Source organism: Ornithorhynchus anatinus, chromosome 19, assembly GCF_004115215.2.
Source record: "Ornithorhynchus anatinus isolate Pmale09 chromosome 19, mOrnAna1.pri.v4, whole genome shotgun sequence".
In the NCBI taxonomy this organism is placed as follows: Eukaryota; Metazoa; Chordata; class Mammalia; order Monotremata; family Ornithorhynchidae; genus Ornithorhynchus; species Ornithorhynchus anatinus.
In genome coordinates, this window is record NC_041746.1 from 34044663 (window position 1) to 34072378 (window position 27716).

Consider the following 27716-nt stretch of genomic DNA (forward strand, 5'->3'; position numbering starts at 1 on the left):
TGCCTAGGGAGCTGGGGAAGGGCCAGCAGCAACCACGGTCCCTTTCCAAGCTCCCATGTCACACCCCCCACGGCCGACAAGTCACCTTTCCTCGCTGGCTGTGGGCCCGGAAATGGACTGACTGCCCAGCGTTGGGGTCTAATTCCTCCTCTCCCATTGGCCCTCCTTGCTGCCAGTCCCGCTCCTGGCATTACCTGCTTTCTGACTGACTCTCGGTTCTCCAAGAGAAGGGGCAGGTCCCTGGCTCCCTTGGTTCCAGAGGGGTAGGTCCTGGGTTGCCAGAGGCGCTTCTGGCAGTGATGACAGAGGAGATAGGTCCTGGGGCCCATCAGAGGAGTTGCCTCAGCTCCTTGGGGCTCCCAGCAGGAGATTTCGAGAGACCAAGAGCAGGGCACAGCAGTGGGGTGGCATCCGTGGTTCTGAGCATCTCCACCGAGATTTGGCCCCAACAGTACCGCTGCCTCCACTCAGGCATCCAACAGTCCTTTGTCCTCACCTCTCTCCAGTGCCTTGGCCTCTGATGCTCTCAGCTGCCACCATGGCAGCAGACTTGGCCTGTGATCATAAAAGGGGTTGTGGGGAGGTGTACATCCATCCCTGTGTGTTTTGAGTGGATGACCATCAGGCCTTAGCTTCCTCCTGGACTTCATGGACCTCCTGGAGTCGCTAACAGGATCAAGTCCCGATAGCCAGCCCCACGTGGGCACTAGCAGGGACCTGCCAGCCCCATTTCTGATTTGCCCATTCACCAGCCATCACAATCCCTCAGTAAAAACTTTAGGTCCCCTCTCCTCCTTACTGTGTCTGGCCCTCCCCATTCCTGGCCTCACAGCCACAGCCAAGTCTGTTGGGGGTGCTCACCTAGGCTCGGGGGAGGGGCTACACCTGAAACCCCCTCATCTCCTCTCTGAACTAGGAGTTTTCTGAGCCAACCATCATCCTGTTTGAGAAGGAAGACTTCCGAGGGAAAAAGGTGGAGCTGGCCACTGAGACCATCAGCCTCCGTGCCCTGGGCCTCAACCCGTTCGTGCGCTCCGTCCAGGTGCTGGGTGGCATGTGAGTAACCCATGGATTGGCAGACACATGCCCACGGCAGGTGGGAAGGAAAGCGCCAGCTACCTGGGGAGCCCTCCGACCATTTGTCACCATGCCCACTCTGTGCCAAAACCCAATGCCCAGTGCAGGCACCTGGAAGCAGGAGATTCCCCAAGGCGTGGGGGCTTTGCAGTTGGTGGCCCAGTGTTCCAACTGAGGGCATGGGAGCAGGGAAGTTTAGGGCCTTGTTTCATTCAACTTTCTTCCTTTCTCCGTGGACACAGACCACTTCTATGCCCCCTTGCAGAGAGCGTTCATTGGCAAATACCCAGCAGAAAGTTAGGTCTGGCTTGGTACAATGTAGCATTTCCCTTGTGGTCGATAAGTTTGTCTTCAGCCACTGCCAAACTCTCACACCAGTACCTAGCACAGCGCTCTGAACAATAGGTGCTCAGTCAGTTCCATCAGCTGGCTGGCTAGCTGACAGAGGAGAATCGACATTTTGACCTGCAGTCCCAGGCACCGGCCCTGTAGGTGCTCCTGGCTCAGCCAGAAAGCGCCTGGATTTGTATTGTCCTGCAAAGGCAGGGCGGGGGGGGTGGCGGGGGGGTGGTTCCCAGTGTAAACTGGGCAGTGACTCCCATCAAAGGCCTCGTCAGTGGGGTCGAGCTGCCCACTCTCGGCACTCCCAGGTGACCGGCTGGACATGTCGAGCTCCCAACTGGACGCCATCCACCGGCAGGGAGATGTGGGCACCGCTGCTCACGCCCACTCTGGTCTCTTGCAGATGGGTCACTTATGAATTCGGCACCTACCGGGGTCGCCAGATCCTGCTGTCGCCAGCTGACATTCCCAACTGGTACGAGTTCAGCGGCTGCCGCCAGATTGGCTCTTTGCGCCCGTTCGCCCAGGTAAGAGGGGAACTCCCTCCTCCCCAACTGTCATTCTGTCCCCTTGGGACCATGAGCCCCGCCCCTTGCCTGCCCATTGATTGGGGCAAGTCACTTACCCTCTCTGGGCCTGTTTCCTTATCTGTAAAATGCCGATGAGATCCCTTATCTCTCCACCTCTTCAATGAGCTGATTTTCCTTGATCTACCCCAGTTCTTAGTGCACAGCAGGCATTTAATACATAAGAAAAGAAAGGAACAGGTCCTGTCCTGGCTGTGATAGGGGTGTCCACAGTTTGGCACCCCCAAGCCTGAGAGCTTTCCCTGGGCCCTTCCAGCCCTCCCTGGCAGCAGAAAGGTCAATAGTACTTTGGCACTCGGGTTGCGTTTCCGTTCTCTGATTGGGCCGGGCCGGGCCAACCTGCCTTCCCCACAGAGGCGGATATACTTCCGGCTCCGCAACAAAGCCACAGGAATGTTTCTGTCGACCAACGGGAACCTGGAGGACCTGAAGCTTCTCCGCGTTCAGGTCATGGAGGACGTGGGTGCGGACGACCAGATCTGGGTCTATCAGGAAGGCTATGTCAAGTGCCGGGTATGTGGGGGACCGCGGGGCGTATGTGTAGTACTGGGCTGCAGACCTATGCCCTCTCTGAAAATGGGGGACTCATTCCTTAGCAATCTCAGTAGGTTGCAAAGGGATCATGTTGCCTCTCCCTGTTGCTCCATGGGGCTTTTTTAGGGGAAGCAGCAAGGCCCACTGGAAAGAGCCAGAACTGTCTCTGTCATGGGACCTGGGGCAAGTCTCTCACCCTCTGTGGGCCTCGGTCCCATCATCTGGAGGTGAAGGAGGTGGGGCAGGACAAATTCCTCCTTCTGGGAGGAACAGGTTAAGGGACTGACTGTCTTGGATTTCACTCAACGCTTGCCACATAGAATACACCTCCAATACCATACCATAATTGTTTTAGATCGTAGTAGAAAAGAGCTTCTGGTTTGGAAGCGGGTCACATATAAGCCAGAGGCGCTAATGGGCCCCAAAACGGAATGTAAAAGGCATCGTCCCTCCGGGGAGGAGTTGGTGAGGATGGGGGAGTGGTCAGTGCAGTAAGGCTCCCTGAATTCCTCTGTCTCTCATCGCAGGAAAGCAGCATGGCCTAATAGATAGATCAGGCCTGGGAATCGGAAGGACCTGGAGTCTAATCCTGGCTCGGCCACTTGTCTTCTGTGTAACCTTGGGCATGTCACTTCACTTCTCTGGGCCTCAGTTACTTCATCTTTAAAATGGGGATTAAGACTCTGAGCCCATGTCAGTCAATTAATTGTATTTATTGAGTTCTTAATGGGTGCAGAGCACTGTACTGAGTGCTTGGGAGAGTACAATGTAACAATAATCAGACACATTCCCTTCTTGTGGTGCATGGACCGTGTCCAACCTGATTAGCTGTTACCTACCTCCACATTTAGGACAGTGCTTGGCCCATAGTAAGTACTTAGCAAATACCAAAAAAAACCCTCCAAAAAAAGGAATGGTATTTTATTGAGCACTTACTGTGTGTAGAGTACTGTACTACGTGTTTGGGAGAGAACAATACAACATAGCTGTAGACATGTCTCTGTCTCTTCCAGTGTCTCCCTCTCCGCCTCTCTGTATTTGACCCTCTCTCTCACTACACTGCATGCAAAATGCAGAGTGCTTGTCACAGGAAAGGTCAGGTGGTTTAAGCAGGCCCTCCCACGGATCAGGCCGAGAGGCAACTCCCCAGGAGTCGTCTTCTCTTTTCCACTGGGCTCATCACTGTCTCCAGCTCTCGGCTTTATGAGCTTGGCTCTGGGCTCGACCATGAGGGAGGAATCTTGTCCACACCCACCCCAGGCCACGGAGATGGGCAGGAGATGCCGGGAGGGACCAGAGTTTGCTCGGTACCTGGGTCTCTTGTTCTGGAGGGAAAATCCCCATCTATGTAAACAGTGAGGCCTGTGTGGATGTGCCCAGGAATCAGTAGCGGACTCAAGGTGGGTGGAGCAGATAAAGAGGAGAATCACTACCCCAGAACACCCATGCCTGCCACTTCCTGTGCCCCGGGGATTCCCCGTGTGTTCTGGGATGACACATCACAGCCTCATGTACAGACGGAAACCTGACGGCTGTTGCCAGGATGAGAGGTGGCTGTGAGGAGGAGGAGCCGGGCACTGAGCCTGAACAGAGCTGACAGCGCAAGCCCTCCTACTCCTGCAGGGAGGACCAAGAGGCCAATGACTTCAAGTTGAAAAGTGTGTACAGCAGCAGTCCCTGTGGGAGAGACCCCCCACCTTGGAGCAAAGAGTCCTCCCCATAACGTTCACAGGGCCAGGCTGAAGGAAGCTGGCAATGGGTGCTTGTGGGATCTCCCCTGCACCGTGCCCCAGGTTCTGAGTCAGCAAGAGCCTGGGAAGCTGGAGGGGGAGGTGGAGGAAGGAGACCTTCTCTGGATTCCTGGTGTCCTGGCCTGGGGGTGGGAAGCAAAGAGGAAGGGATGAAGAGGTGGTCCCGCCAACTGGTGCCACCACCCTGAGTTGTCCCACACCCCATGCAGATCGCCGAGGACTGTTGTCTGACCATTGTGGGGAGCCTGGTGACATCTGGCTCCAAGCTGGGGCTGGCCCTGGACCGCAGCCAAGACAGCCAGGGCTGGAGCATGAAGGCTGATGGCAGGATCTACAGCAAGTTGAAGCCAAACTTAGTTTTAGACATCAAAGGTAAGATACATATGGGGCAACTGGGGTGATGTGCTGGGGGGCACCCGGGCAATGCCCGAGGGCATCTGGCCCCCAATGCCCGAGTGTCCAGCTCTCTGACCCAGAGATAGATGCACAGGCGGCCTGGTGCAGAGGGTGGAAATGTGCTCGGCCCCAAATGGACCAGTCACCCTGAGCCTGCCTGGGGCGGGGGACATTTTCACAGCCTGTCAACTCCAGTACATTACCTGCCCTCCTGGGCGGCCAGTGGGTAGCTGGTAACCAAGTGGAGATCATTGTATTGTCACCAGGTGAAAAAGAAAACTGCTACAGTTGTTGATTGGAAAAGCAAATGCTGACCCTGAGTTATCCCTGCCCCCTGTATATACCTGCCTCTCCTCTGTGTCTCTCCCCATCTGCCCATCACCCTGTGGCTCTACAGTGTCTCTCTCCACATCTGCCTCTGTCTTTCTCTCTGCATGTCTCTCTTCTCTGTGTCCTTCCATCTCCATCTCTGAAGGTCTCTCTATCTGCATGTCTGTTTGTGTTCATGTCTCTGCAGATGTGTCTCTATGCATGTCTGCACCTGTTATTTCTCCATCTCTTTGTGTCTGCATGTCTCCCCATCTGCATGTCATTATGTCTCTCCATCTGCATGCTTCTCTGTCTCTATCTCCATCTGTCTCCACATCTCGCTCTCCATCTTTCATCTCTCCAGCTGTGTGCATGTCGGTGACACTCCATCTCTGCATCTCTCTCCCGTTCTCTTTGCATGTCTCTCCCTCTCATTCTCTTAATGTCCACATCTCCCTCTCCATCTCTGCTTCTCTCTCCATCTGTTTCCCTGCATATCTGTCTCTACATGTCTCCCTCCTTCTCTACATGTCTTTTCTGTCTTTCTGCAAGATTCCACATTTGTATGTCTCTAACACTATGTCATTACATACCTCCCATCTTTGTCTCTGCATCTTTCCATCTGTCTGTCCATTTCTACAAGTCGGTATCTTTCCATCTGTTTCCATTTCTGTCTCGGCATCTCTTATCTCTCTTATATCTCTTATCTCTCTGCATTCTGTCTCTCTCTGCATCCTGTCTCTCTCTGCATCTCTTTACTTGTATTTCCATTTCTGTGCCTGCATGTCTTTCCATCTTTCTCTCCATCCATCTCTCCCTCTTGGTATCTGTCCATGTCTCTCTCACTCTTTGCTTCTCTGCCTGTTGCAGGTCTTCATCTGTTTCCGTCTGTCACTCAATGTCTGTGTGTCTTTCCATCTTTCATTTCTGCATCTCAGTCTCTTTCTGTCAGGGTCTCCATCTGTGTCTCTGTCTCCATCCCTGCATATTTCTCTACACCTGTCTCTCTACAACTCTGCGTGGGTCTGCATGTCAGACCATCTATTTCCTCCAACCACTTCCCCCCAGATGTCCACTCACATTCAGGGGGTGGGGCTGTGCTGCCAAGGTGACGTTGCCCGCAGCAGCAGGAACGGGGAGGAAGGGCGCTCCGTTCAGGAGGAAGTCATTGCCACGAAAACCTCAGCGAGGCGGCAGGAGGCCAAGAGCAACCAGAACACAGTGAGGGGAGTCAGCGGGGGAGAGAAGAAAAAGCTATGAGCCCCATATCCTCATCCTCCTCCCTTTCTTGATCTCCCCTGCCTGTCTTGTTTGCACAGGGATGAGGTCGGGGCACTGAATGTGCCCCATGCTAGCCCGCTGCCAGGGGCTGCCAGCACATCTCCCTCCTTCCCCCTGTGAGGGCCAGGAAGGTGTTCTGGACCACCCCTGCCCCCTCCCCAAAGACCTGCAGCGTGGCTGGAGAAGCAGCGTGGCTCAGTGGAAAGAGCATGGGCTTTGGAGTCAGAGGCCATGAGTTCGAATCCCAGCTCTGCCATTTGTCAGCTGTGTGACTGTGGGCAAGTCACTTAACTTCTCTGTGCCTCAGTTACCTCATCTGTAAAATGGGGATTAAGACTGTGAGCCCCACGTGGGACATCCTGATTCCCCTGTGTCTACCCCAGCGCTTAGAACAGTGCTCGGCACATAGTAAGCGCTTAACAAATACCAACATTATTATTATTATTACCTGCCTGACAAGCGTTCCAGTGTTCGCTAGTTGACTTGGTTTAAGGAGCTCACTTGGTGTTTTTGTAGCTGTTTTCTCACTCAGGTGAGACTTTTTGAAGGTTTGGCATTATTAGAGTGTACCTGCTGAAGCTGCAGATCAGGGACTGTGTCTTTGTGCTATAGGCTCCTGTTCTGCTCACAGCAGGCATTAGGTCAGTGCTGCTGCCGCCGCTGCTGCTGCTGCCAGTGACAATAAACCATTTTAACTTGAGGAAAAAACGAAAGGGATGTATTGCTTATTGGAAAAAAGAGAAATGGAATTAATTACTGGCTGTCCCTCTGCAGTGAAGATAGAGCAAGATGTATCCATCAGAAATCAAAGAAAGGGGAGGAGCATGGGCTTGGGAGTAAGGACCCGGCTTCTAATGCCACCTCCAAGTCACTTAATGCCCATGGTAACTGAGGCACAGAAGATTGAGCCCTACGTGGGACGTGGACTGTGTCCAGCGAGATTAGTGCATATCTACCCTAGTGCGTAGTACAGTGCCTGGCACAGGGCACTTAACACCCTAAGAAATGGGGGGGGGGAGGGGAACGCTGAGAGTTTTTCCAAGGATTGCGCCTTTGAATTTCAAGTGTACGGCCGCTAGAGGGCACCGTCGGACTAGAAGTGAACCTATCCGTTTAATAAAGGCCTGGGCGTGGCGCCACCCTCTGGACAACAGAAAACATTGCCTGGTTCCCAACTCGCCGGCACTGTGGCCAAGGGCATGGTTTACTTGTTTGGGAGGGCAGCAGTACTTGTTTATTAACGATTTCATATAACCAGGGCTTTAGTCACACAAGTCAGCATGGATAATAATAATAATATTGGTATTTGTTGAGCGCTTACTATGTGCAGAGCACTGTTCTAAGCGCTGGGGTAGACACAGGGTAATCAGGTTGTCCCATGTGAGGCTCACAGTCTTAATCCCCATTTTACAGATGAGGTAACTGAGGCACAGAGAAGTTAAGTGACTTGCCCACAGTCACACAGATGACAAGTGGCAAAGCCGGGATTCAAACACATGACCTCTGACTTCCAAACCCGGGCTCTTTCCACTGAGCCACGCTGCTTCTCTATCAGAGTGGGACGACCTCTTTCACAACTGGCCAGTGACTTCAAGTGGAATGGGAGCCAGGTAGACCCAGAAGGAGGGCTCCTTCCTTCCTTTCCAGAGGAAGCCCCCCTTGTGACACCTGTAGGGGTAGGAGAGCTTTCTCTATCCATGCCTCAGCGGGTAAGGCTTACCTTGATTACTTGCAGGTGTGTCCAGATGGGCTCGGGTAGGGAAAGTTAAACCCTGCCTTTTCACTGCCTCAGGGAGAGGACGTTCCGTGGTGGCAGCAGACTGTACTCATTTTAGGGGTGCGTGCTGCGGGGACCAGGGGATTGGGACCTGAAAGTGCAGATGGTTCCATGCAAGCCAGCCCCACTGCTGTTGACACAGCTCCAGCACAGGCTCTGCTGGCAGTAGGACACCCCCTGCCTGGCATAGTGTATAGAGCAAGGGGCTGGGAGTCAGAAGGTCATGGGCTGTGATCCCAGCTCTGCCTCTTGTCTGCTGTATGACCTTGAGCAAGTCACTTAACTTCTCTGTGCCTCAATTACCTCATCTGTAAAATGGGGATTGAGATTGTGAGCCCCACATGGGACAAGCGGCTGTATCCAACCTGATTTGCTTGAATCCACCCCAGCGCTTAGTCCAGTGCCTGGCACATAGAAAGAGCTTAACAAATACCATAATAATTATTAGTCTCACCTTTGGTACCTGAGTAACGTTCAGCCAAACAGCTAGGACCAGGAAAGGAACACCTCAAACCTTCTGTTCAGGAGCCTCCACTGCAGGTCAGGATTGGTCGCAGCCCCACCCACCTGCCCACCAGTGCTGGCTTCAATCTCATGGTGTACCGTATCTGTCTTTTGCAGGGGGCACACAGTATGACCAAAACCACATCATCCTCAATACAATCAGCAAAGACAAATCAACACAGGTGTGGGAAGCCCTGGTGCTCTAGCCCGCCACCAACACCAGAGCCATCGTAACCCTACCCAGCAGAGACCGGGCCAACGGACAGTTCTCTCCCAGCCTGGCCAGGACACCTAGACATTGGGACCATTGCTAGGCTTCTGCCACCAGCGAGCCTCATATGACCCGAGTGTCGTGTCGCCCCTCACACGGCCAAAGCCGACCACCAGGGCCTGCCAAGCCTGTCACCGACCTGCACTGATTAGAGAAGGGACTGGGGACTCACCTGACTCTAGGTGGAGAGTCACAGTCTAAGGACTAAAAAGAAACTGTAAATATTTCACAGTGACTGTCTCATTGTGATGTGTCACTCTGTTTCAGCCAATGCACTGGGGAGTGGGGAGCTTTAAGGTGTGTGTTCATACTTGAAATTTTAAGAAGTTGCCTAAGCACAATCCCCAGAAATGCTGCATTTTCCCTCGGGAACCATTAAAGAGGTGGAGGACTTGTCATTCTGCTCCTCTTTGCCATCACCATGAGCCCGGCACAATAAGTGGCTGCTGATAGCCCCACTGTCTGGTGTGTCAGAAGCGGGGTGTGGGCCCAGAGTAACCCACAAACTGTGTCTGTCTCCACCTTTCTTTCCGAGTTACCTTCCTGCCGAGGTCAGCGTGGGCCCAGATTGGTTGGACTGCACCTTCAGCTGCTGTAGTTAAGAGTAGAGGGAGAAGGTGGGGAGTGAGAGCTTGTTTTCATCCTTGTCCTATCTGACCTCTGCGATATTATTACCTTATTAAAAAGCACCATGCTGAGCACTGGCATAGACCCAGGACAATAAGATCAGACACTGTCCCTCTCCCCAATGGGGCAAACCAATTCTCTGCTTTTTACAGATGAGGAGATGGGTCCTGAGAGGGCAGGAGGAGGCTTGTCCAAGGTCCCACAGCAGGTCTGGGACTAAAACCTATGTCTCCTACCCCTCAGTTAAAGGCTCATTCCACTAGGTGCCCTCCACCCCAACACCCAACCTCCACCTTAGTCTCCAAAGCAACCTACTTAATATCCAAGTCTACACCTGTGGCAAGCTTGGATTCGGGCTGGACTGCAGGGGCTTCTCCCTTCAGATGTGAAAGCAGCAAACAGGCCCAAAGATCTACTGAGGCTGTGGCCAATGTGAGTCTAACCTGGCTTAAGCTGGAGGTAGGTCAGGATCCCTGCTGTCAGGTGCCTCCCATCTCACCAGTTTAGGAGGCTTGCAAAGGCCTGGACCTGCTTGGGGCTCCCCATAGTTTTGCTTACAGAAGTGGTGGTGTAGCAATCATGCACCTTCTCCCCCTGCTCTCCAGGGCTGGTGAAGACCAGGACTGCCATGGCCATACCACTGCCCCCACACTTCTGTCCCTACACCTCAGCCCCTGGCCTGCCCACATCTGCCCCTTCTAAGTGGGAAGTATGTTGCTGAACCCACTGGGTGGAAGGGGGTCTCCACAGGCCCATGACCTATGCCCTCTGAACAAGTCACCGGTCAGCCCAGTGAGGCAGAAGCCCAAGAAGTTCCCGAGGCCATGCAGGAAGGGAGAAGACCCACGGCAGGCAAACTTTCAAGCCTTCCTTGTTCAGAGGTGGACTGAAAACAAGGCAGACACACAAATGAAGGCAGGTAACAGTGGAAAGCAAGGGGCTATAGTTGGACTACTCCTTGGGGTGGGGAGGTGAGGCCCCCATCCACACAGCATCGATCTAAGAAAGTCACAGTGCTGGAGGGTTGTGGCCCACTGCAAGGGTGGGAGCAGTGTCCTTGTCCTTGGCCCAGAACTGAATCTGTGTGCCCCTGGACCCCCACTTCAGTGGGAAGAGCTTACTGACTTGTGTGGCACATGACTTAACAGAAATTTTAAATTAATTTGTCATCCTAGACTCCACCTCCTCTTTCAAACCAAAGATAGTCTTGTAAAAGACTTTCAAAACATAATTTTACCAATCAATTCAAATAAGGCTATATACACAGGAGAAACATGAATACCAAAGTTTATTGTTTCACACTACGGTGACCACAGTCTTTCCACGTGCGTGACCACCCTCTACCTTCCCAAAGGCTCTGGGGACGTCAGAAAAACAGAAGACTTGTTCGATCACCGGCTGGACCTGCACAGACATAAAAAAACAACGGAAGTTGGAAGAAGGAACAGATACTTCTCAATGTCAAATAGGAAAATACCTAAGTTACGGAGGAGCCAGAAGTGACTGCTTAAGGCTTCAGAACCAAGCTGTGTCTCTGTCCTCACCCTCCTCCCAGCCCAGTGCAGCGCCCGCTCCCTGCGGGACCCAGCTCAGAGAGGATGAGGAGCATGTGTGTGTACATTTATTCATTCATTCAACTGTATTTAGCACTTTCTGTGTGCAAAGCACTGTACTAAGCGTTTGGGAGAGTATAATAGAACAATGAACAGACACGTGCACATACCCCACCCCCACCCTCCCATCCATTCCTCCCCATCCAAATGGATTGTTCTTCATTCATTCCCCAGGAACCCATACCATCTTTCAAAGTCAAAACCTTCAGAAGAAAAAACACATTAAACCAGGAAAGCTAGATTTGCTATGAGCCCTCAAATAAATTATGGTTTAGAGATCAATGAGCAAAAAGTGAGATTCTTTGAAGACACTAGGATACCGATTAGACACCTCCGGGTGCCAAACCCTGTGCTAAGCGAATTCAAGAGAATCAGCTGGGCTACCGTCCCTGTCCTCCACAGGGCTCTCAGTCTTCAAAGGCAGGAGAGCAAGGATTCTATCCCTATTTTACAGAGAAGGAAGCCAAGACCCAAAGAGAGTCAGGGGCTCCCCTGACCCACCGTTCTCAGCTCTCCCTACTACAGAGGTTGCTTGTGACTTGGCCATTTAGATGATCAACAACATCTTCTAGGTCTTCTTAGAGGTCAACTCCTCACTCGGGAGACTCTTTATGAAGGCTCCACTTAGAAACCAGCCCACAAACCACTGTGTGTCCCTAGGGGAGGACCTGTTCTCACCATGCACCCCCTGCCCCCAATTCTCCAGGCAGATTTCTGAGCCGCCAAATAACCACACATCTGTTCCAACTGGACACATGCCCTTTACTGGTGGACGATGAGTCTCATGCTGCAGCTGTTTGAACGAGCCTACCCATCCTAAAAAACAGGCCCTGAGCAGATGCCCAAGCCCATCTCCAGCCCTGGACTGGTAGTGGGGCAGGCTGGCAGACCCACAGATGGAGGAAAGTCAGTCAAGGGAGAGTCAGACTTTTTAGGGGCCTGTAGGCCTAGAAAGCTGGGCGCTAATGGAGCGGGGAGGGGTGAGGGAGCAGAAGAGTCCCAAAACCAATGCCCTATACAGGCTCAAATCCCACAAGCCAGGCCTGCTGCCTCAATCCTCAGCCCCCTTTCTGGCCCAGGCCCAGCCAGGGGTAGACTGTTGATGCTGCACTCTCCACGATCGGATGTGTGATCTGGCCAGTCGCCCATCTGCTTGCTGGGTTCTTTGTGTGGGGGGCCAGCAAAAGGGCTGAGGGGGCACAATGTGGCATTCAACTCTAACTAGAGTACTGAGTTGGGAAAAGTTTCTGCTAGCGAGCAGGCCGAGGCTGCCATGGGGTGACCGCGTTGTGGCCGCTGGAGAGTCGGCCTGCCCATCTACAGCCTCACCCGAGACCGGGGGTGGCATGCACCTTTTGGGGGAAAGGGATTAGAGGGAAAATCCTGGGCCTCAGAGGGATTATACAAGCTGAGGACAAGTGGTCAGCCAAAGCGCAGACAGAGCAGGGGCTGGGGGACTGCCCAGGCTGGGAAAGCTGCGGTATGCCCTCACCCAACTTGGCCCGTTCCAAGCCAAAGAGAAAGGTTCCAGGAAGTCATTTGCTTTGTTTTCCACAAAGAGGCAAGAGTAATAAGTCCTTTGCTCTCATGATCAGGCAAGAACTAAACTAAGCTGCAAGTGAAATAATCATCCACAAGGCCCTTGAAAAGCCTGAGAAGCAGCGTGGTGCAGTGGAAAAGAGCACGGGCTTTGGAGTCAGGGCTCATGAGTTCGAATCCCAGCTCTGCCACTTGTCAGCTGTGTGACTGTGGGCAAGTCACTTAACTTCTCTGTGCCTCAGTTCCCTCATCTGTAAAATGGGGATTAAGACTGTGAGCCCCATGTGGGACAGCCTGATTCCCCTGTGTTTACCCCAGCGCTTAGAACAGTGCTCTGCACATAGTAAGCGCTTAACAAATACCAACATTAAATGAAAATCTAAATCAAGTTTCACAGTGCCTGCTCAGGCTGGAGTCCCAAGCACCAGGTCAGATAGAAGAATGAGTTTCTCCACCTGTACCCCTAGTGAAAAAGAACAGGTCATTCAGCTGGAGGCCTCGGGGGCAGCTCCTCGCACAGTAAGAATGAGGAAGGATGCATGTGTGTCACACTCTCTACCCAAAATACCATGAGGAGGGAGGGATAGCTCTGGTAAAGGCACTTTCTCTCTCCCCAGAATACCACATAACAGAAATCTTCTGGGGAAAGATGATCCTTTCTTTCTCATATCACAAGGCAAGAATGCTCCGGGAAAGGCACTATGTTGTTCTCTTTCTAGTCAGAATACCATGGGGTGGGGGTGCTCTGGGAAATGGTCTCTGTCTCTTTCTCTCCTCTCAGAATACCACAAGGCAGGAGTGTTTTTGGAAAGGCACTCACACCGGAGCTAGAAAAACCAATGCTGAGCCACTTTCTACCCTATTGCCCCACCCTCTGGGCAGGACTCAAGAAAGCAAATGCCCAGACATCGAGAAGGCTGTGGCTTTCTCAAGGTTTCCTGTCCTTCAAAAGTGGTCAAAAGACGAGTCAGGAGCTTCTAGACTGACCGCAGCACTCGGTCACCCCAACATTTTCAGAACCAGGAGCAGGAGCATGGGAGGCAGATACAGACTAAGGGTCGGGGGGCTGGCAGTCCCTTTACACCCCCCGACCAACCCACCAATAAGCCTCAGCCCTGTGCATCTGCAGGGAAACAGAGAAGATAGATTCCGAGCTGCCAAACCTCAACCCCAACTGGTCCCCACTCCCCACTGCTGCGATCAAGGTAAACTCCTCTCCCAGGTCAGTAGAAACACCCTCACTTGAGGGCTCATGCTCAGGCATGCAAGCGCTTAGTACAGTGCTCTGCACATAGTAAGCGCTCAATAAATACTATTGAATGAATGAATTACACAGCAGAGAGCAACTGGTAGTGCACAATACTTCTCCCCTTAAACCGTGGGCATGGCTTGTGGCCAGGACCAGGTCGTGAGGACCATGGCTGCTTTCCCCAGTGAGGCCAGGCAGCTGGACAGGTGACCATGGTAGAAGGTGCTGCCAAAGAACTCACTGGGGTTTCCAGGGGACAGGCTGAGGGAGATGGTTTTGTTGGTTTTCTCCTTCCCTTGGGGCTGCCAGGGCTTAACAGGGATCAACACTCTCACATCAAGGACAGGCCAGTGACACAACCCGCCCACAATCAAACGCCGACCAGACCAGCTCAGACAGGTGCCCCTCTGGCCAAGAGGGCCGTGACAGCCTTGGACTCCAGCTGTCCGGCCCCTCAGCTGGCGCTGGGGAGACCCAGAGAAGTCCCGGTGGACACAACACTGCTACAAACCCATAACTGGCAGCAGGAAGTCCCAGAACGGGACCTGAAACTCCCAGACAGGAGGGGAGGAGGCAGAGCCTATCCACTGGGCCGGATGGCTGAGCAAACAGAGGAGCGATTCTGGCCATGACCCTTACCCGATAGCTTCCGTTCAGCCACCATCAAGTCATGGAGGCGATGGCACTTAACCACTTGAATTTTCATTTCTGATCATTTGTGATGGGACAGCAGAGATGTGGCCTTCCCCTACCTTGCCTTTGTCCACCAACTCAGCAATATCATCCAGATAGGGGCCACTCGGCATGAAGAACGCCCAGCGGTAATGGACTCCTTGGCAGAAATGCTATATTGAACAAGAGAAAATGCTAGCTTTCAGAAGTTGGAATACGGCCCAAACCAGGATACAAACTATTCAACATTACCGACAACAATCATGATACAACACAAGCACAGCCTCATTTACCCTGGAGGTGGGACAGGAGAGTGAGCTCTTCTCCCTAGTCTCCCCACAATCTAGAACTAAGATCTCGCTCTGCTGACCCTGGTGGGGGGCCGGAGAGGAAAGGAGGACAGGCGCTGTGATGCAAGGCAGGTAGCCTCTCCCTGCTTAACAGCCGCCTTCCGTCATTGTAGACAGGAAAAAAGCAGTCCCTAATCAAAAGCTGCTTGATGCCGCCAGGGCCCCACTCCCGAGCCGAGCAGAGGGGATGGGGAAAGTGCAGGTCCCAAGCCACCCGGCGCCTCCCACACATCTCCCATCTAACAGGCTCCATCATAGCTCATCACTCCAGGATCTTTCCTCCAAGAACGGATACTGAAGGACCCTGGCCTACCTTAAAGGCCTTCCCTGGAGCCAGGCTAAACCTTCTTCTTCCCAACCAGCAGGCCAGCAATGGAAACATTAGTGGCCACCCAAATCTCCAGTAGCAGCCTCATCCTGAACCACAAGTGGCCTGCCAAGCCGGGGCCAAAGGAAGGAGGATGGAAAAGGGGATAGGGGAGCATGAACTCCCCTCAGCCACATGAAGTCCACTCAGCCTCCAGGACAGTGGCCAGCAGCCCGGGGGGTGGGTCCATCCCATCCCCTACCTTTAGGGTCTTGGAGCCGATGGTCACCCCTGTCCTCAGCATGCCATCTGCCACCCCGAGCCTGTCCATATTCAGTAGGAAAGGGGTGACCAGGGTCACATAGGTGGCCCCTGACCACTTGTTGAGAAGGCTCAGGGCCCATTCCTCAGTAGCTCCCCCGACATTGTCCAGGATGAAGTCGAACCTGGAGGACAATAATTACAGTGTTAAATGCTTAAGGCTGGGCTTCTGCCAGAATGTATTTCCCCTCGACACTGTGGCTAGAATGAGGTTAGGGAAGTGGGGACCTTCCTCCAGCAGGGTAAGCCCACCTGGTATGGCACTGAGAGAGCTGGTCGTGCCCCTGAGTGTGGCGCCCGACATGGTGAGTGCTACAATGTGTTTTTCCAAACATGGGTTCTGCGATTACATGGCCCCTCATAGGTATGGAGCACAGGAGGTTTCCAAGTCCAGTTGGATTCAGTGTAGCCCCGCACAAGCTTTGCTGGTGCAGAAGACCTTTGGAAAGCATGTGGCGGTGGCAGCCAGAGTCCTGCAGGGTAGACCATGAGGCCATGGGACCACAGCCCAGTCAACTGGGGCTGCTGCTGAATTCATCGAAGCAGGGACCAGGCTGCTCACAGGGCAACACTCACCTCCAACATGGGCCTGGGAATGACAGAACGCTCAGCTCAGACATCACTACTGAGGTTATCAGAGCAGCTCTAATGCCAGGGCTGAGGACAAGCAGCTCAGAGCCACCCAGGGAGGGCAATCTGCTCCTCCTGAAATGGCAAGCTGGAAGCTTCAACAGCCTGGTACCCAGCTAGAGTGGGCTGACCAAGAGAGACAGCCACAATCCTGGTCAAGATGGAAGTCTACCAGGGCCCCAGCCCAGCCTCCCAGAACCTCCGCAGGAGACGCCCCAGTACATACGGTTTGAAAGACCGCAGCTGCTCTTGCTGGTTTCCAGACCTGTAGTCAACAACGCAGTCTGCACCGAGCTTTCTGACGAGCTGCCCTGCGTCCCGCGAGCAGACGGCAGTGACATGCGCTCCCCAGGCCTTTGCCACCTATGGAAAGATAGGAGTTGCTCAGCCAGCCCTGATATCGGGGCACCGTGGGGTGAACGCAGCCTCTGCTGTCCAAGGCTTCTCCCGACACCTGTCGCTGGGCCACCAGTCCAATGGCCTGGGCTTGTGTCAAGGGGGGAAAAGGGGGAGGGCAAGCAAGGAAAATCCCTCTCTCTCTCTCTCTCTCCCCAGAGGGGGTAGTGGGGGGGGTGTCTTCCTGATGAAATTAGAAACAAGGCTCTACAGCCTCACAACCCTCAAAAGCAAACACTCATCCATTCTTTCAAATGGAGGGAAGAGGATGGAAAACGGATCCGAAACAAAGAATCAAAAAACAAAAAGAAAGAGATGCTTGTTCCAGGGTGATAACAGGTACCCTGGGTTCCTGGGCCCCCAAAACTTCCACCACACCCAGCATGGCAGCTGACACCTGAGGGAACTATGTCTGTCAGAAAAATCAAGCCTCCTTCTCATTTCCAAGGTCAGAGGTGGAATCCTGAGCTTCTGTCCACATGAGGGACAACGAGAGCTTCACACTTCAAGGCAAACTGCCACCTACCCACCTAGTCAGCCAACTCCCAAGGTCCCAGAATCAATATACGAGGGCAAAGGGAAGGAGACTGTAATAAGCCAGACTAGAAAGAGCCCCATAAGTCATGTACGACCACCACTTCCTTCCTCTAGAAAAGACATGGGTGGTGATTCCCTCCAAATGGGCCAGAGGGGAGCCCCCACCAGATGCGCCTGCCCACCCCTTCGACCTCTGGGATTAGACCTGGGATCTGCTGCTCATCTCCTAGTTTAGTTACAGGATTTGTTCAGTGCTCACTATGCCCCGAGCATAGCACTGTGCTGAGAGCTGGGGTTGATATATGACAATCAGATGGGGGTATGGGACTTGCAGACCAAGAGGCTCTGCTCTTTCTGTGCCAACTGTGGGTGCTGCTGCTCCTGGCCCCACAACCCTGCCTGCAGCCTGCCCCCAACCCTACTTTCGAAGCTTCAAAGATGGCCAGGAGAACAGAGCTCCCTCCTCTCCCTACAACTTCCCCTCCCAATAACAGGATGACCAGTCTCTCCCAAATGCTTTGTGTCTACCCCAGCTTAATACAGTGCTTGCCACATAGGAAGTGCTCAGCCAAGAACAGGTACAAGGCCCCAGCTGGCAGGGAACCCCTATTCTATTTTCCCCAGAATCCTCAACTTCCTGGAAATGAAAAGCAATCCCTCTCAGCCTCCCTACCCTGCTGCACGGACAGACTCTGTAGCTTTATCCCAGCAGAAAGCCACCCCCACGAACTGTCTGGCCCTTGGCGATCAAGAGAACTGGTGATCCAAGAACCAGCATGGCATGATGGATAGAGCATGGGGCTGAGAGTCTGAAGGTTGTAGGTTCTAATCCCGGCTCTGCTTCTTGTCTGCTGTGTGACTTTGGGCAGGTCACTTGACTTCTCTGTACCTCATTTACCTCGTCTGTAAATTGGGGATTAAGACTATGAGCCCCAGATGGGACAGGGACTGTCTTTAACCCGATTTGCTTGTATCCACCCCAGTGCTTAGTATAGTGCCTCGCAAACAGTAAGTGCTTAAATACCACAATTATTATTATCATTATAACCCACCTTCTCAGAGCTCGGGGTAGAGGCAGATGGGCTGCCAGCTCACCCTTGCCTATACCACTTCCACCCAGCAGCCTGAGCCACTTCTGACAGAGAACTCTGCTCGGCCCTCCCTCCCACCCCATGCCTCACATCCTTCCGGGTTCAGAGGTCCCAGGATTCAACCCTGGAAATTCAAAAAATATTTACTAGAGAATTCATCTAAGATGCATTATTTTTTCCAGGCAGGAGACAAGAGACCCGAGTGCAACGGTTCACTGCTTTCGATTCCTGAGCCCCAGATTAAATGCAAATATGTTCAGAATACTTTCGGAAGATGACTAGCTCATTAACAGCTGCCCATTCACCGATAATACGAAAAATCAAAGCCAACAGGAGAAAGGGAAATTGCATTCTGAGCAGCTCCCCTGCAGCAAACATACATGAGAAATGCCATTAAATCGTCAAGGACAGTTATATCACACTCTCATGTTGTTCAATGAGGTTCTTTCCAAATGGCTGCAGTTTATTTCCCCTTAAACGAAAAGCTCACCTAAAATGTTCAAACTGTTCATTTCAACACAGGAAGTCTCCACCCAAATGGCAGTCTTTTCTGTTTCCTAACATATCATTCCTTGATGGCTCAAATCTCCCCAAGATTTCAGAGAGAATTGGGAAATTTAAAGCATCATTTTCTACATTTAAAATGTGCTCCAAGTGGAGGTAAATACTGAGATCAATTGAGGAAAGTAGTCTACAAAAAGTGCATTTATGCCAAACAGATTCAGATAGAGAAGCAGCATGGCCTAGTGGAAATGGCACAAGCCTGAGAGTCAGAGGACCTGAGTTCTAATCTCGCTCTGCCACTTCCTTGCTGTGTGACCTTGAGAAAGTCACTTAACTTCTCTGTGCCTCAGTTACCTCATCTGTAAAATGGTGATTAAATACAACACAGACTATGAGCTCCATGTGCGACAGGGACTGTGTCCAACCTGATTTAAAAAAAAAAAAAAAACCCAAAACTTACCTTACCCACCACCCAGTCAATTCATCAATTACAGTAAAGAAAACGCTTAGAGTAGAACATAGTATATAGCCGAAGAAGAATACAGCTGAAGCAAGATAGAGAGCTACCTCTAAACTGAGTTCCTTGTGGTCAGGGAATGATCTACCAACTCTGTTGTACTGTATTCTCCAAAGCACTTAGTACAGTGCTCTACACTCAGTAACTGCTCAATTAATACCACTGATTGACTGAGAGGAAAGATAGCTTAGTGGAAAGATCACAGACCTGGGAGATGAGACCCAGGTTCAAGTCACACTTCTGCCCCAGCCTTCTGTGTGACCTCTGGCAAGTATTTTAACCTTTCTGGACCTCAGTTTCCTCATCTTTAAAAAGGGGATGAGATGCTTGTTCTCCATCGCTCTTGGACCATGAGCCCCTTGTGAGAAACGGCCTGACTGGTTTGATTATCTGGCACACACCCCAGGGTTTAATACCATCATTATTATTATAATTTTTAAAAAGACACATGTTCCCTACCCTCAAGGAATTTACAAACTAGTGGAAAGACAGGCAGACAAAAATAGTACACTAATAATAGAAGAAGAACATGGATATGTATGATAGGTAGCACAAAACCATCAGGATGAAACAGCCATGTCGATGATCAGATAGACATATAAGCCAAAAGTACACATAGGGTTAGTGTTGGGGGTTGGCTTGGGAGGACTCAGGAATCAGGAAAGGCTGCTCAGAAGAGAAGTACAAGTTTTACCTGAACAGCAAACGTACCAACTCCACCGGAAGCTCCCAAGATCAGGATGCTGCAAGACACAATGGACCACAGCCGTTAAGAGCAAATTACAGAACAATTCCACCAAATGCGACTAAACCAGGCCCTTCTCCCAGCCAGGGTTTTGGGAGATTGCTTAACCTTTCAGGTCATAAGCACTTCGAACAGTAGAATGGCAGTGTACACATGGTGGCCTACTAGTTTCAGGATTATTAATGAGAACTTCAAAAAACTTCAAATTACACACAGAACCCATGTTATCAGCAGGGCCCAATGCTATAGTGCATTTTATTAACATCAATAATGATAATAATAATAATAATGGTATATATTAGGTGCTCGCCATGTACCAATCACTCTACTGAGCTCAGGAAATGATATAAGGTAATCATACTGGAGCCAGTTCCTGTCCCATTGGGGACTCACAGTCTAAGTAGAAGGGAGAAGAGGTATTTGATTCCTACTGTACAGAGAAAACTGAGGCATAAAGAAGTGACTTGCCCAAAGTGATACAAATCGAAAAGTATTTTAAGGGCAGAGACTAATAGTAGTAATAGTCACAGTGGTAGCATTTACCTACAGGACTGTTGGATGCAATGTACTGAATTGGGTATTTTAGGAAATACAGAATTTCAAAGTGACAGGTCCCTTAGCCATAAGGAACTTACAATATAATGGGGGAGACAAATATAAGAATAGTTAAGTGGTCATACACACACACACACACGCACACGCATGCTAGGGAGAGTGTAAATAAGTAATACTGAAAAGTCCAAGTTATAAAGCATAATGGATGGTTTGTAGTCTGATGCAGGAAACAACTTCACAAGGTTTCAGGTGATGGCAATATGAGAACTAAACAGACCCTTTATATCAACAGAATCCTGTGATGACATTTTGCCTTGACCTACTAATGCTGCTTTTCCCCCAATCATCTTTTGGCAGGAGAAAAATTAAGGACCACTGAAAATTTAGAAAGGTTGCAGTAAATTAAGAGAAAAGCTATTCTCTTTGGAGGGAGACCTACAATCTCCTGGTGTCCTGATAATTTGGTTTAGTTCTCCAAGGAGGAGACCAGGAGGATGAAGAGGGAGGAGAAAGAGGAAGGAGGAAAAGGATGAGGAAGGCATAGTTTTTCTTGAACACAATGATACCATTAACCCTGTCCTCAGCAATTTAGAATTCTGTCCAGCTCAACCTCAGTGGGCCAGTCAAGGCTCTGGTTTCTCTACAATTTGTGACCTGTACGATTCCTGTAGAGTTGTCTCATAAAATTTTATGTCTTCCCGAGGTGGAGGAAACCCAAGAAATATATGTTAATTTAAGATGCTACAGGGAAAAGAATTGCAATTTCACAGGCTCCAAACTTCTGCCTATATCAACCCTCACTCCAAAAAACAACAGCAACATCAACAACAAAAAAACACAGACTAGCAAAAAACCACATTCATGCCATCAGGGATGCCAGGGTCATGGACAAAATAGGATCAGAATTGGTCCAGAAAACAGTTGCCCCAAAACTTAATATTTTAGTTTCAACATCCTCCCCCACCTACCAGCTGACAGTCGGCCACTGGCCAACCGGGAGTAATGCAGACCCAGAGCCAGCCCTCACCTTCCCACTCTCACCCAGGCCTGGGATGCCCCACCGCTAGGGCCTAAGACTGGATGTAGCCCAGGTCTGTCGAGCTAAGTCAGCCCCAGGCAGGAGTGGATGCGCTGCCACCTACCCATGTGCTTTTTGAAGTTGGGGGGGCGGGGGGGAGGCGGGGGGGGTAGTAGCTAGTGGGACAGCTGGGACACTGCTGTGTACACAGCCCCCTAATGCAAGGCTGCTACAGGCACTGCAGATCCTGGCCACTTGCTGGGACCACCACACATGCACAGGCACAGCACGCTCTTCCTCTCCAGGAAGCAACCTCTCCTGGCCTGGCACCATATGCTCCCACAAAGGGCCTGAACAGCTCTGACCCTGACAAAGGTTACTGACATTGATTTGGGTGAACTATTAAACTGCAATTTGGACATTTTCGATGAAAAGATCATTTGATCATTGGTTGCTCGACTTGACAACTGGTCCTAAATCTTTGTGAGGCCAAGGTGGGGAGTCACAAAAAATGTGTCACTATCAGTCAAGATGAAAACCTGATCGAGAGCAGATGTAATACCCTTGGCTCTGACTTCTTCCTGGTCCATTTTTCCATGGACTTCCTGGGAAGCCGTATTTTGTGGAAACTAGGCAAACATCTGCTTTAGGACCTCACTGGTACTTCTTTAACCTAAAGGTAATCAAACAATTGGAATTAAGCAAGGCCTCAGTTGGAGGCAATAATGGCTAAGAGAGGGAGAGGGTGACACTGCTCTTAGCATCAGAGGAAAGCATGGCCCCTCACCCCTAGCCATAGCCTTGTGGAGCACCAGATTTTGGAACTACACTGTTGAAATTTTGGTAGAGCTTGATCCTGACTGACGTTCAGGAAGACTTCCCAAGGCAATACTGGGGAAGAGGCAGGATGTAGTGGAGGTGACCCCCAGTCCCCTCAGCCTTACCGTTTGCCCCTGCAGTTCTTTTCAGTCAGGCCGCCAACCTTGTTCATGGCAGACCAGGCGGTGAGCGCCACGTAGGGCAAGGAGGCAGCTTGTGTGTGCGTAAGTGACTTGGGCTTGTGAGAGACCTGCACAGGATGACAAGACATTCAAGACATAGTTGAGGCCCTTTAGCATAAATGACCCCGGCACAGATCATCCCATATAAATGGGGCTCGGGCTGCTTTTCCAGACTCTCCCTCTAAATCCTAATGGCTTTGTGGCCCGGGGCGGGGAGGTCTTAAAAACAACCCAACTATGTGTGCAGACATTCCCTCTTGCCTTTATGACAAAATGCTGTGTCTCATTACCTCATTCCCACTGACCACCACGAACTCAGACAGGGTGCCTTGTTTCCAAGGAGGGACTGCGGCCCACACCTGAAACAGAAAGAGCGCATGGAAACATGAATGACCTCTCAATTGCCAGGCCTTTGCTGTCTGGAGCAGGGGTATCATTCCAGGCTGGCCCCCCACCCACTCCCGATTACTGACCTGATCAGGAACACAAACTGCTGTGAATGAGGCAGCCAACTACCATGGGCCAAAGCCCACAAGGTACAGGGCTCCCAAGAATAAATGGAAAAGGAGTGCCCCACCCAACCGGCATAGGATGTGGGCTGGTGAGAAGAACAGAAGGCAAGTGAAACCCAGGTGGGCCAAAAGGCTCAATACCTAAAGAAAACCTGGCTCTCTGCAGAATTCTGTGGGACTGAGGTCAAGCTGCAACAACATTTCTTATTGAAATGATGTGCATAGATGGGGTGGCAAGCCAACTCCGCTGAACTCTGTCAGATTATTTTAGATCACATTAACCTTCAGAAGAGAAAGGAATAGTTTTCCCTGGCAAGAAAAAAAATGTAGCCTTAAGACCCTCTTTAAAATACTTCAAATTTCAACTTACAAAAAGCCTAAAACACTGCCCCAAAGGCTGGACACTCAATCTGAAAGTGCTGGTCTATGGAATGAGGATCAGACCCCTGGCACCCCACCCCCAGGAAATCACTAGATAGAGGACATGCCAGCAACCAATTAGTTAAGGACAGTAATCCACCAAGAAGGGGGCCAGAGCTCTGAATGCGATGACATCACCTCGTCTCCGGGCTTGAAATAGGTCACGTCTAGGCCACACTCCATCACCACCCCGGAGACATCGCGGCCCAGAGTCAGCGGGAACTCTTCTCCCATGACTTTGATATGCAGGGGATCCCGCTTCATATTCAATGCTGTGGCTCCATAGCCTCCTAAAAAGGACAACAAAGTAGAGGTTCCTATCTCGCCTCTCACTCAGATATAACAAGGTGACTGCAACCCCATCTCAAATGCCCTCTAGACTGTAAGTTCTTTATGGGCAGGGAATGTCTCTCTTATACTGTATTCCCCCAAGCACTTAGTACAGTGCTCTGCACACAGTAAATGCTCAAAAAATATGACTGACCTACAGAAATGGCCCAAGTGGACACCCATTTATTTCTGAGCCTGAAGAACAAAGAAGAATGAACAGGTTAGTACAACTGTTTCTGTCACATCTTCTATTCTATCAATCCAGTGGTATTCATTGCATGCCCACTGAGAAAGCAACACCACAAAAAAAGTGACTCTAATGGGGAAGAACTACCAACCAGGCAACCAAATGCCAAATGAGTTTAAAAAACATGGAGAAAAAGTGATCCCTTTTTTCCAGGAGTCTGCACAACAGGGAGGTGAAAAGCCACACACACACGGACACGGACACATCTACCTCAGAACACCCATCACCTCACAGTGCAAGATCACACATATTCTGGGCAGATAAATATAGGGTCTATGGGGAGGAGTGCTGGCTTGTTTGAGCCAATTATTCCCTAAGGGTCATTCACAATGAGTTTCAGAGTAGGGTGGCTTCTTACCAGAGGCCCTCCTCTACTGAAAAGCAATCAGCCTTTTGCTTCATGACCAAATAATGAACAACAAAGCTAACAATAGCAGCATTCAAACAGCATCAAAATACTAATGGGTTGTTAAAGAAAGTTCTACATTTTTCTGATCCTATGTCAAAGCATCCTTGGAGGCTACAGAATGGGGTTCATTGTGAAAAGAAGCCCAAGCCTCAGAAAGGTTTTCCCTCCTCTGTATGGGTACCGGGATGGGTCTTATTAGAAAGGAGTGGGTGCCTCCTCATAAGCAGCGGAATACCACCCACCAGCATGGGATTCTATTATTAGTAGTGATGCTTCAATGACATACAGAAACAAAACCAGCAGGTTTACGCAACAGGCCAGTCCACCCAACCTGGACTATATAAATAATGCATTGTGCAAAACAGAAGAGGTAAGAGAAAAAGGGACTGCTAGTTGATTATCAGAGCAGCTGTCCGAAAATTCAGCATGAGAGATCCCACGGCCAAAGGAATTATCACTGATAAAAATTTCCTTAAAACACTAAGACTAAAAGTCCAGTAATGCCAAGGATATTTTCCTTTCTCTAGCTCACAATACTGCTGCATCAATTTTCCAATTTGAAAGCAATTCAAAAGGAGTGCTCACAACGTCCCAATAAAATCTTGAAAACCACTTCAGATTACAGAAGCTTCCAAAGCTCTTTCCAGAGTTCCCTAAGGGGATGAACTCCTGATCGTGTTTATTTGCTCTTCCTGAATCCATCTGGGAAATGGACTGCCAGAGGTAGAGAGAACAAGCTAACAGTTTTCTAGCCCCATCCTAATTATTTTGTCCCCCAACCCCGCAGGAACATAAAATACATTTGTGGGTGCTAAAGGTCTGGAAAAAGGAGGTTTTTCAAGTTACACTCTTGGCAATCTGCAATCTACTCTGAGGGTAGAATCATCCTTACATTGAAAGACACTGCTATTGCTGTCAGTAAGATGACACGCAGTGTGCAGATCACCAAGAGAGACTCCTTTGCACATTATCCATGAGGATACAACCATTTCTGGCCCCTTTCCATTCAAGGGTGGGTACTGTTGGGACTAAGGGTTAAGAGATGAAATGTATGCCCTACTGCCCGAAGAGCACTATTTGAGTGGTGTAAGCTCGTCCCTCTAGACTGTAAGTTTGTTGTGGGCAGGGAATACGCCTATTGTTGCGTACTCTTCCAAGCAGCTAGTACAGTGCTCTGCACACAATGTATACATTCGAGTGAATGAGTGTTTGTGGTATCGATCACGTGATGGTGACAGTTCATACCGAGCCATCCTCACTCCTCTACTCTGAACCAAGCATGGCTGTTGACTGATATTCCTTAGCTCTTGTGCACATGGGGAAGCAGTATAGCCTCGTGGGTAAAGCACAGGCCCTGGAGTCAGAAGGATCTGGGTTCTAATGCCCGCTCCACCACTTGTCTAATGTGACCTCCAGCAAGTTATTTCACTTCTCTGTGCCTCAGTTACCTCATCTGTAAAAAGGGAATTAAGACTATGAGTCCCATGTAGGATAGGGACTATGTGCATCCTGATTAGCTTGTATCTACCCGTGTTTAGAATAGTGCTTGAAACATAGTAGGTGCTTAACAAATACCATCATCATCATGTCATTTTGAGTTTCTGACAAACCAGCAAATAACCATGTTACTTAAGGACCAGGGGGAGAGAGAGCCCAGAAGAGGTGGCAGAAGACCAGGTAGGAGGCTTGGGAGAAACAGAGCCAAGGGGCCAAAGAGACTCAACAAGGCCAGTTTCAGAGAAGGATGCTCAAATCAGGCCCAAGTCTCTTCCCTGCTCTCCAGCCCTTCCCTCCCTTAAACCCCCTCCTATCCAACCCTCTTCGGGGCTCCCTCAGACAGCTGCCCCCTTCCACCTCTTCACTCATCACCACCTTCTCCCCACCCCTCTGCTTGGCTAGCTCCAAATTTTCTAGGACCTTGGCAACGGTCTCAGTTAACCTTCAAAATGTGGTCTGACTCACTGTTCTAGAAGTTTCAAAACTGGTCTATTTCAGTACTGGTAGGTTCACAAGTCCAAGGAAAACAAGGCAGAATCTGGTTGGAGACAAAATAAAAATGGGTTTGCAAACTCCGGGCTGCAATATATGCTGAGAGATTTAACGGAGATTCAAGAGTCTCAAAACAGAGACATAAAGAAATCCCTACTTGAAGAGTAACCATTTTCAGGGTCCTTTATCCAAGCTCCTGGAATTTAATATAAGTTCTAATAAGCTGGCTTTGGGCATATCTGCAACTCTGGAAGGTTGGGTCTTTATCTTCTGCCCTCTCAATCAATGTTATTTATTGAACACTTACTATGTGCAGAGCACTGTGCTAAGTTTTTGGGAGAGTACAGCAGGATCAGCAGATATGTTTCCAGTACACAACAAGCTCAGAGTCTGGAGGACGAGTTTATAATCTAGAGAACATAGTTAAGGGAATGAATTACCCCACGTTAACCTTTCACCCCAAGGGTGGATCCTTGGGGAAGCTCCCCGAAGAACACACCGATTTGATCAATACTTACTTCGCATGTTAATGTCTATGGGGTTTACGCTCGCGGCATGAACTTTAATAATGACTTCATTCGGATACCGAATAGCAGGAAGCACCATGTTCCTCGTAAACCGCAGCACTTCACTCCCCCCGTATTTATCTATCACCCAGGCTGGCATAACAGTGCTCCTTGCAGGGGTGGTGCTGATCTGTTTGACTAGAGGCGTCCACAAGGTTCTGCATCTCCCGAGGCCACAAGCGTTTCTCTTTAGCACGAGCATCTTCATGAACTTCATCACCGCTGACCCGGTGTCCGGTTCCCGCCCCGATTCCCCCGGCTCTAATACAACTCGCACCTTAATCCTAATTAATTAATCCTAATTAATCCCTATCCACGCACCGGATTCTGGACATGGCCCGGGTTGGGGCTAAAGCGTGCAAACCCTGGCCAAGGTCACGACAGCAACTCCCGAGCCGCAGGGCGGAGCGGTGAAGCTACCCGTCTGGTGAAAATCATTACGAAAAGGCTTCTCCCCGGGACCGTAAAAGCAAAACGGGGCTTCCCCGGGACCCCTGGCCCGCTAGCCCAGCCTCCGTCCACCTGCAGGACCGGTCTTGCCCCTCCTTGCCACCCTGCTCGATGCCCCTCACTCCACTAGGCCCAGGCGGCTGCGGGGGGGAAAATACGAAATGGTGGAGCCTCATCGGCCGGCGCCGGCCCAAGTCTCCTTCACTCTCCGCGCGCTCCCGACGCCTCTCTGGGAGTCCCTTCCTCGAAGCAGCCAATGGAGAGCGAGGATGATTCCCTCCCCGGGGAGCCC

At 50.8% G+C, this 27716-nt stretch overlaps 2 protein-coding genes across 5 annotated transcripts in view; one reads left to right on the forward strand and one right to left on the reverse strand.

The window, feature by feature from the left end:
* The window catches only part of CRYBG1 (crystallin beta-gamma domain containing 1), a 60507-nt gene extending 51280 nt beyond the window's left edge, over positions 1-9227 (forward strand). For both annotated transcript variants that reach the window (XM_039914814.1, XM_029047404.2), the window contains exons 17-21: positions 917-1056; positions 1823-1946; positions 2361-2519; positions 4501-4663; positions 8676-9227. In XM_039914814.1, coding sequence (XP_039770748.1) covers positions 917-1056; positions 1823-1946; positions 2361-2519; positions 4501-4663; positions 8676-8764 — 675 coding nt within the window. In that variant the 3' untranslated portion in view covers positions 8765-9227. The remainder of the gene's footprint in view (positions 1-916; positions 1057-1822; positions 1947-2360; positions 2520-4500; positions 4664-8675) is intronic.
* A 1498-nt stretch (positions 9228-10725) lies between these two features.
* On the reverse strand, positions 10726-27638 carry RTN4IP1 (reticulon 4 interacting protein 1). 3 transcript variants are annotated; one of them, XM_016227682.3, is made up of 10 exons: positions 27296-27637; positions 26382-26454; positions 23572-23723; positions 22792-22860; positions 22445-22569; positions 19877-19925; positions 16364-16500; positions 15449-15632; positions 14610-14702; positions 10726-10860 (listed from the first exon to the last, which is right to left on the reverse strand). In XM_016227682.3, the coding sequence occupies exons 3-10, from the start codon at positions 23695-23697 to the stop codon at positions 10753-10755; spliced, it is 891 nt and encodes a 296-aa protein (XP_016083168.1). In that variant the 5' UTR covers positions 23698-23723; positions 26382-26454; positions 27296-27637; the 3' UTR covers positions 10726-10752. The 3 variants fall into 3 exon arrangements, with proteins under 3 accessions (XP_016083168.1, XP_001513134.1, XP_016083169.1); XM_001513084.4 differs by lacking the exon at positions 26382-26454 and having other exon boundaries at positions 26927-27638; XM_016227683.3 differs by lacking the exon at positions 26382-26454.
* Positions 27639-27716: the final 78 nt, after the last annotated feature.

What these genes read in the sequence shown, in the direction of transcription:
- RTN4IP1 (XM_001513084.4), bottom strand. Translation starts at nt 27,191, where the DNA reads ATGAAGTTCATGAAGATGCTCGTGCTAAAGAGAAACGCTTGTGGCCTC. An exon ending in CAGCTGCGGTCTTTCAAACC is followed by an intron (nt 15,633 to 16,363) that starts GTATGTACTGGG and finishes ATTGTCCTCCAG; the next exon opens with GTTCGACTTCATCCTGGACA. An exon ending in AGTTGGTGGACAAAGGCAAG is followed by an intron (nt 10,861 to 14,609) that starts GTAGGGGAAGGC and finishes ATGTCTGTGCAG; the next exon opens with GTCCAGCCGGTGATCGAACA.